The 9,571-nt window shown below is 38.2% G+C and overlaps 1 protein-coding gene across 1 annotated transcript; it reads right to left on the bottom strand.

Moving 5' to 3' along the window:
* Positions 1-4,499: 4,499 nt before the first annotated feature.
* On the bottom strand, positions 4,500-6,965 carry LOC132601725 (protein NEGATIVE GRAVITROPIC RESPONSE OF ROOTS-like). Its single transcript, XM_060314789.1, has 5 exons — positions 6,960-6,965; positions 6,792-6,864; positions 5,356-5,936; positions 4,616-4,781; positions 4,500-4,519 (listed from the first exon to the last, which is right to left on the bottom strand). The coding sequence occupies exons 1-5, from the start codon at positions 6,963-6,965 to the stop codon at positions 4,500-4,502; spliced, it is 846 nt and encodes a 281-aa protein (XP_060170772.1).
* Positions 6,966-9,571: the final 2,606 nt, after the last annotated feature.

The following is a 9,571-nucleotide window of genomic DNA, read 5'->3' as shown; positions in this document are numbered from 1 at the left end:
CCATGACCTTGAACCCGCCCGATCAAAATTGGTACATGGACACCGGGGCCACTTCTCATATGACATCCTCGAACGGTAATCTCTCGTCTTATTTTAATTTGAGCAATCAAAATAATGGTATTGTTGTGGGAAATGATCATTCGATTCCAATTCGTGGTTGTGGTCATACTAGTTTGCCTCCCCCAAACCCCCCCTTTATCCTTACGCAATGTTTCACATGCTCCTAAACTCATTAAAAATTTAATCTCAGTACATAAGTTTACTACTGATAATTCTGTGTCTGTTGATTTTAATCCATATGGGTTTTCTGTGAAGAATTTTCAGACTGGGATGCCACTAATGCGGTGTGATAGTCAGGGAGATCTTTATCCGGTCACCACCATCAAATATCCAACCACCACTCCATCAACCTTTGCGGCGTTGTCTTCTCCTTTTTGGCATGCTCGCTCTGGTCATCCGGGAAATTCTATCTTAGATTATCTTAAGGTTAATAAAGGCATTGAATGTAATAAATCTAGTCTTTCTAGTATTTGTCGTTCTTGCGTTCTTGGTAAACACATTAAGTTGCCGTTTGATTCTTCTATTTCCAAAACTTTGATGCCATTTGATATTATTCATAGTGATTTGTGGACCTCTCCCGTGTTAAGTTCATTGGGTCATCGATATTATGTTCTTTTTATGGATGATTTTTCGAAGTTTTTATGGACTTTTCCTTTGGCTAAGAAATCCGATGTTTATCCGAAATTCTTAGCTTTAAAAACCCACATTCATACTCAATTTGAACGTCATATTAAAAATGTCCAATGTGATAATGGGAGGGAATATGATAATGGTCAATTCGGGAAATTTTGTGAGTCTAATGAGCTGTCATTTCGTCTTTCTTGTCCACATACGTCTTCACAAAATGGGAAAGCCAAAAGAAAAATCCGTTCTATCAATAATATCACTCGGACTCTTCTTGCTCATGCTTCTCTCACTCCTTCGTTCTGGCATCACGCCTTACAAATGGCAACATATCTTCTTAATATTTTACCAAGTAAATTATTAGGTCACGTTTCTCCTCTTCAAATGCTATACCAAAGAAAACCATCTTACTCTCATCTTCGGGTTTTTGGGTGTTTATGCTATCCCCTCTTTCCTTCTCCGACTATGCACAAATTGCAAACCCGGTCTACACCGTGTGTCTTTTTGGGGCATCCTACGAATCATAGAGGGTATAAGTGTTATGATTTATCGTCTCATAAAATCATTATTTCTCGTCACGTGATTTTTGATGAGAATGTCTTCCCTTTTTCCAATTTACATTCTCCCACTTCTATTACTTATGAGTTTTTGGACGATGGCATTTCCCCATTGTGGTTGCATCACTTGGCTTCTACTACCCACCTCCCATCGTGACCCAGCCCGCTGCCCAGTCCCCTCCCACCGTGACCTAGCCCGCTGCCCAGTCCCCTCCCACCGTGACCCAACAGCCCGCTGCCCAGTCCCCTCCCACCGTGTCCCAACACGCTGCCCCTCTCCCCTCCGCTGGCAGTCCCCTCCCACCGTCACCCCAGCCTCCCCCTTCTACCAATCCGTCCCGAATGGTGACCCGGAGTCAGCATGGTATTTTTAACCCAAAACGCACGTTTAACTTGAATACCATGGTTACGAAATCCCCTCCCCCTCATAACCCTATGACCGCCCTTCGCGACCCGAATTGGAAAATGTCTATGGATGATGAATTTGATGCTCTTATTAAAAATAAGTCGTGGGAGTTGGTGCCCGGTCCACCTAATGTGAATGTTATTCGTTCTATGTGGATTTTCACTCATAAAGAAAAATCTAATGGTGACTTTGAGAGACATAAAGCCCGTCTTGTAGGTGATGGTAAGACTCAATAGGTTGGTATTGATTGTGGTGAGACCTTCAGTCCAGTGGTCAAGCCGGCTACGATCCGTACCGTTCTCAGTCTTTCCCTATCAAAGAAGTGGCATATTCATCAGCTAGATGTCAAAAATGCTTTCTTACACGGTGAGCTCAAGGAAACCGTGTATATGCATCAACCTCTGGGTTTCAGAGATCCCACTTATCCGGATTATGTATGTTTACTCCGTAAGTCCTTATATGGGCTTAAGCAGGCCCTGAGAGCATGGTACAAGCGTTTTGCAGATTATGTTTCTTCTCTTGGTTTTTCAAACAGCAGATCTGACAATTCTTTGTTCATCTACAAAAGGGGGTCCGATATGGCATACATGCTACTTTATGTTGATGATATTATTCTTACTGCTTCCTCAGATTCTCTCCCATGCTCCATTATGGCTCTCTTTGCCTCGGAATTTGCTATGAAGGATCTGGGTCCTTTGAATTATTTCCTTGGCATTCATGTCACTCGACATAAGGATGGCATGTTTCTTTCGCAACGCAAGTATGCCAAAGAAATCATTAATCGAGCTGGGATGTCTTCTTGTAAGGCTACTTCTACTCCGGTTGATACTAAACCGAAGGTGAGCGGCACATCGGGTGATCCTTATGATGACCCGACTCACTATCGCAGTTTTGCAGGTGCCCTTTAGTATCTTACTTTCACGAGGCTGGATATCTCTTAAGCTGTTCAACAAGTATGCTTACACATGCATGCACCGCGACAGGTTCATATGCATGCACTTAAGCGTATCATCCGTTACATTCAGGGTACACTTGACTATGGTTTGCATCTTTATCCGTCCTCAGTTGCGGACCTTCTTTCCTACACTGATGCAGATTGGGGGGGCTGCCCTGACACACGTCGATCAACGTCTGGTTACTGTGTCTTTCTTGGGGATAACTTGATATCGTGGTCTTCAAAACGCCAACCTACCCTCTCTCGTTCGAGTGCTAAGGCGGAGTATAGGGGGGTTGCTAATGTTGTCTCCGAGTCCTGCTGGCTTCGCAATCTTCTGTTGGAATTACATTGTCCTATTCATAAGGCTACTATGGTATATTGTGACAATGTGAGTGCCATTTATCTTTCGGGAAATCCGGTGCAACATCAGTGCACCAAACACATCGAAATGGACATTCACTTTGTTCGTGAGAAGGTTGCGCGCGGACAGGTTCGTGTCCTTCATGTTCCTTCCCGCTATCAGATTGCCGATATTTTCACCAAGGGACTACCACAGGTCTTATTTGAAGATTTTCGGGATAGTCTCAGCGTTCGTAAACCTCCCGTTTCGACTGCGGGGGTATGATAGATTATGTAAATATTAATTAGAATATTTTGTAGTCTACTATTTTAGGTTAGCATATTTTGTATATTGTGTAATCTCCTATTTTAGGTTAGAATATTATTCTCCTATTTTGTATATAAACCAATTCAAGTAATGAAAGGATTCAAGGAAAATATTTCTTACACTTTCCTTGTTTCCGCCAATTTGGAGTTACCCAAACTAAGGAAAATATTTCTTACAAAATTAACTACCTAATAGATGCTAGCATGTGCAAAAGATTTTCTAAAAATTTGATAGGAACATTTTCTATTATTTATTTGTGGCATAAAGTAACAGATTCTGATCTTCTTTTTTGGTTTCCTATCCAATGTCTGATATACATATTGGAGCTTGATTATTCCGAATTTGTGCCACGTAGGCCCGTTTGGGGGAAGCGCTTCTTATTAAGGATTTTTTCATACCAGGACTCGAACCCCAGACCTTTGGTTAAGAGAGCTGCTGCACCACATCCTTTGATGGTAACAGATTTTGACTTTAAGCACGCGCATTATTGAAAACAAAAATAAAAAATATGAACTTTTTTTTTTTTCACTTTCATTTGCTAAATAACAACACATCATGCCAACTAAAGCATATTAGCGATGTAACATTTTCAAGATCACAAAAGGTGCTAATAGAAGAGTGGAGAGACTTCTTGTACTATACAAATCCACAATAATACTATCAGCACCCCTAGCATATCAGTACAAATCACAAGATTCCCTATATATAAACATTACACAACACGTGTTGCATCCATTAATGGATACAACCATGGAAAAAAGGACAAGCACCTTTCCAAAAAGATAAATAAGTTGCTATCTTTTGTACAATATTGGAGGGTCTCTTTATGACGAACTTATTGAACTCTCCAAATAAGGATCCAATCTTCGCAAGAAAAGTGTTTTCTTTGAAGAAAACTACAACCGGGTTGAAGAAAATAGAAGTTGAAAAAGATCCAAATTTGTCCCTATACTATTTAAAATTGACCAATTTCCCCTTCCTTAAGATTTTTGGTCGAATTTGTCCCTATAAAAATTCTCGTGTTTACCCCGTCTTTAGGGTTCAAGGCAAAAAAAAGAGACTTTTTCCTAACGACGTTAATAGGCCAAAAGTATAACATAAGATAAAGTTGCTCAATTTCGGACAGTTGACCAATAAATTTGAGGTGAAATAAAAGGGAATAAATTTAATCCCTTTTCCCTAAAAAGTTTGCTGCATCATAATACGTCGGTCTTCCTTAAAATAGAACAACTAGTAGAGAGGCGCTATCTACATTTCCAAGACGATAACTGCAAAACAAAAGAAAATAAATTTTCGTTAACTTAAGATAAGCTAATAATCAGTTCTTTTTTAGTTTAATCAAAAGATTATTGAATGTTACTTACATTCAGAATCTGTCTTCACCCATTTAGATCCATCATCGCAAGTTTTCTCTCGTTTTTTCTCTTCTTGCTCTTCTCTTTGTGGATGTTTGTCCTCTAAATATTTCTTTGTTGATGTGCGAGGGGCATTTTGACGGTGTATTTTCTTGGAAAGCATTGTCCTCAAAAGCTGCAATAGTAAGATAATGTTAATGACACAAGATAAAGCTGTTAAAGAAGAGATAAAAAATTTCCTATGTGAAATATCTCAACAATACCCTTCCTTATATTTTGATGGAGCCACGATTTTAATTTATGAGTTTTGGGTCACAATTTATTTTTTTTGCTTACAGAATTTTAAATAGATTATTTATACATATTAAACGAATTATTAACACAAATACATGGTCTGAGCCTAAGCTATTGGGTTTTACCGAATCCGTAACTATAATCTTGGCCTTGCCCATGCATTCATATGATTGTTGTTAACATATTGTCTCGTATTTAATTTTGACTTTAAAGGAGCTCCAGTGTGAATGGGCTGAATTTCACGTAGATACTTCGAAAAGATGTTCAAATTTACGCCTTTACTATTGACTGTGTCTTAAAATGACCCTCCACTATACTTCAAACTGAAGCTACATTAAGATCAAGGATCTCTAAGGCGAAGGACAGACACGAGACGATAAACTATTGTCAAGGGTATGAATGACCGAAAAATACAATAGAGGGGAATATTGAGATATTTCGCATAGTAAATTTACCTTCTCCATTCTTGATTCTGGAAATGTATCTCGTAAACCAGGAGCTGGACCAAAACCACCATTTGTACAGACCAACATTTTCTGGAGAAGGAAAGAAATTGATTTCTTCCCAATCGATTTCTTTTTGTTCTGCTTACTGCACACATCCTTGCATCTTCCTATGATCACTCTTATTGTTCTGTCTATTTCTTCCTCGTCGTAATCAAAATTATCCGAATTTGTGCTAAATCTGCTCGAACTAATCCCACGATCAACTTCCAAACTTGATGGACAATTAAGAAATCTGTCTAATGGAAGAATATGATCATCAACATTCTTGATCTCAACTAATTCAGATTTAACCGGTTTTCGTGATAATAATTTTGTTAACTCTTTTTGTAATTTGCCAACTTCTTCAGGTGTGAATTCTGCTAAATCTGGAGAACAACTTTGCTCATCATCATCGTCTTCGCGATCATTTTGTACGTGTAATTGGCTTTGTTCTGGTTGTATACTTTCTTTGAGATCACTGCTCCTATTGCCAAAAGTTCCAATTGCCAACAATGAATCTGGCCAATCTTTGAACTCTTCATTTATATAATCTGTGTCCAAAAATTGATAAAACGAGTTAGAAAGAACATCATTTTCTAGTTTATTAATTAAACAAACTTAGGCAGCTTAGATTCAATCAAAAGCTAGAATAAAGGACCAATGTACATAAATGTTGAGACCGCCTAGAATTTTCTCAAATTTCGAAATTTATTGTTTTATTGGTTAGTGTTTTTGAGGAAAGTATACATCCCCCAAGTGGAAAAAACTCTTCAATAAATGCCGTTGCCTTATCAAGCTTGTTATATGCGATGTTAGTGATTAGGACTAACTAGAAATTCTCTGTTTCTCTGTTCTGCGATTTGTTGCACAATCTGCAGATAATAATACTAACAATATAATGATCAATCATAGGACTGTAGTATGGTGCACTGAGCTTGCGAAGAATCACGGAAAAAGGTCAGATCACATTAGGTCTATTGCATGCAACCTAATTATATTTGATAACACTGGCTAATACAAAAAATGCTAGCTGGCTGGGTCAAAATTGAAGTCAATTTTCTGGACCTGAGCTGAAATGTACCGCTTTTAGCTAGTTCATGCTAATGGCCACGTATGAAGAATTAATGGGTGCACGATCCTCATAATTTTTTTCTAATTTCTAAGAGAAAAGAAACTCTTTAACTTAAACTTTTATTACTATAACTTCTCTGATAAGTGTCATTAAGAAAAAAACACTAACTAATAGTCTATGTTGTTCAAGACTCCTCAAAAATGTTGTCGGAGGCGTGTTAATTTCGTGTGCATTTTTGGAGAATCAAACACAAGTATGGTAACATTTTTGGAGAGTTCGAGCAGCATATAACTAATAATGCAGGCATGTTTAGGAGAAAAGGAAAAAAGTTTACTTGTGGTTGGAACTGCATCAGACTTTCTGCTCCCTTGTCCCCCATTAAGCTTGTTATGCATCCAATTAAAGAACTGCAACTCAGAAACAAAGTTAGTACAATTTATCAATTTAGAGATATATAGCTTTAGTATATACTGCAACTGTGATGTTAACTAATTTAACTAACCTTCATATTCGAAAATGAATCTCCTGATGATGTTTGAGAAGTTGGTGGTTGGTGGTCCACTAGAGAGCTAGCTAGGCTAGTAGAAGAATGTAGAAAGTAAACAAGTCAAGTGAAAAATGGGAATTTCTAAAAGCCGATCCTAAAAGCCAATGAGAAAGGAGCTTTTGGGTTGGGAGTATTAAATAAAGATTTAGAGTTTGTAAGCCTACAATAGAATGAAGACCAATGGGTACTGAGTTTTATCACTTTATGTTTCTCACTCTCTTAGTATTGAGTCCACTAATATATACCAAAACATACAACCAGCTGTCTCAGTTACTAGCACACGGACATTCTCTTCTCTTTTTATACGTGGACAAATTAAAGTGAAACATGCAATTTTTCCTATTTAGAGTAAAGATAACACACACATGGGAGAGTAATGTGCGGGTACTGTAGTACTTGAAGACGTGGCTATAATTCCTTCCATTAAATTCAAGATTAGTGCTAATCTTGAGGCATTCTTCCAGTTTTTAAGTATGGAATTAACTTATACTCTTTACCCTCTCAATGAAATTTAACGTGGTGCAGCAGGCTACGTGTTTCAACTTTCAAATTTAGTATTCACACTTAGTAATAAGAATATTTAGTTGTAGTTAATTTTTGATGATCGGATCTTAAAAACAATTTTTACACTGTCAATTGTATAGAGGTATAAAAGGCTCTGGTGCACTAAGCTGCCGCTATGCACGGAGTCCAATGAAGGACCGGATCACAAGGGTCTATTGAACGCAGTTTTACCCTGTCAAGGGCGGACCCATGTAGTAATATTTGGTGTCTGAGCACTCAGTAACCGTGGCGGATATTCTATGTAGACATATATAAAATATTGAAATTTTGGCATAAAATAATAAAGAACACCTAAAAAACAATAAAAGATCTTGGTGCTCTGGTTAAAAGGTGGTAGGCTTTAGACTGAGTCATGAAGGAACCGAGTTCGAATCCTACTGTAAGCGACATATTTTTGTTGATTTAAAGGTGAGTACCCAGGCTCATTGAATCCTGAGTCCGCCACTGTATTTTGACGACTCGAAACCGTGACCTCTTGGTCACATGACAGCATGCAACTTTACCAGTTACGTCAAGGCTCCTCTTCAAAGAGAACATTTATTATCCAGCGATTAGTAAGCAACATATTTTTGTTGATTTTAAGGTGAGCACCCAGGCTCATTGAATCCTGAGTGCGCCACTGTGTTTTGACGGCTCGAAACCTTGACCTTCTGCTCACATGACAGCATGCAACTTTACCAGTTACGTCAAGGCTGCTCTTCAAAGAGAACATTTATTATCCAACTATTATTGTCACGCCACGACACGACATGTATTACTAGCCCCTCTAATGACTCCACTAGTGTCTAGTGACACAAATATTCCAACTTAATATTTACGTTATCATAGTAACTAATTTGCTTTGAAATTTCATTCTTTAGTTTTCTTTTCCATTCTGTTGATGACGATCGAGGGCTGGAACTTAATAGCTAATGGACCAACCAAACTACAAAAGAAATTTATTCTTTTTCTGCTTCTTTTATTTTATTTTTTCAGTATAGGGGGTCAATCTATTTTGTATTACCTTAATCGTTTCCTTCCAATTATCAACAAAGGCATTCATGTTGGTTAATAAGCATTAGTGGCCTTCAAGTATGAAAGGGAGTCCAGTCAGAGTTAACATCACATATACTCTGCTTTCTTGGACATCTATTAAAAAACAAGTGATTTCCAGAACCTTCTCATGCATGGAATTGGAAAGTAGTGCTTGAAATATGCATTTTAGAGGAATGTAAAATGGAAAAAATAAATACATTTGTAATGTACGCCCCCCTCCCCATCTCCGTTTCATCTTATATTACATTCTTTAATTTAATATTTGCTTAAAAAAGAATGCATCAGGAATTAGCGCTTAGTCCACTTTTATTTGTCTTAGTGATGGATGAACTAACAAAATAAATTCAAGGGGAGGTGGCATGGTGTATGTTATTTGTAGATGACATATAATTGATTGGTGAGATACGTTGTGGAGTTAACAATAGATTGGAGGCTTGGAGACAGACCCTAGAGTCTAAAGGTTTCAGATTGAGCAGGATTAAGACCGAGTACACGAAATGCAAGTTCAGTGACACATTTCATGAGGCGGATGTGAAAGTGAGCATTGATTCATAGGTCATCCCGCAAGAAGAAGCTTCAAGTATTTTGGTTCAATAATCTAAGGAAATGGGGAGATCGACGAGGACGTCACACACGTATTGGAGCGGGGTGGGTAAAATGGAAGCTCGCATGTGCTGTACCATGTTATAAGAAGGTGCCATCGAGACTTAAAAGTAAGTTCTATAGAGTAGTTGTTAGACCAACTATGTTGTATGGGGCAAAGTGTTGGCCAATCAAGAATTCATACGTTCAAAAGATGAGTGTATCAGATATGAGGATGCTTAGATGGATGAGTGGGCACACCAGGAGAGATAATATTAGAAACGATGATACACAGAGTTAGGTGGGAGTGACTTCGGTAGTGGACAAGATGTGGGAAGCCATACTGAGATGGTTCGAACATGTAATGAGGAGGAGCACAGATGCCC

Source organism: Lycium barbarum, chromosome 7 (assembly GCF_019175385.1).
Source record: "Lycium barbarum isolate Lr01 chromosome 7, ASM1917538v2, whole genome shotgun sequence".
NCBI classification, from domain to species: domain Eukaryota; kingdom Viridiplantae; phylum Streptophyta; class Magnoliopsida; order Solanales; family Solanaceae; genus Lycium; species Lycium barbarum.
This window is presented reverse-complemented; position numbering and strand designations above follow the sequence as displayed.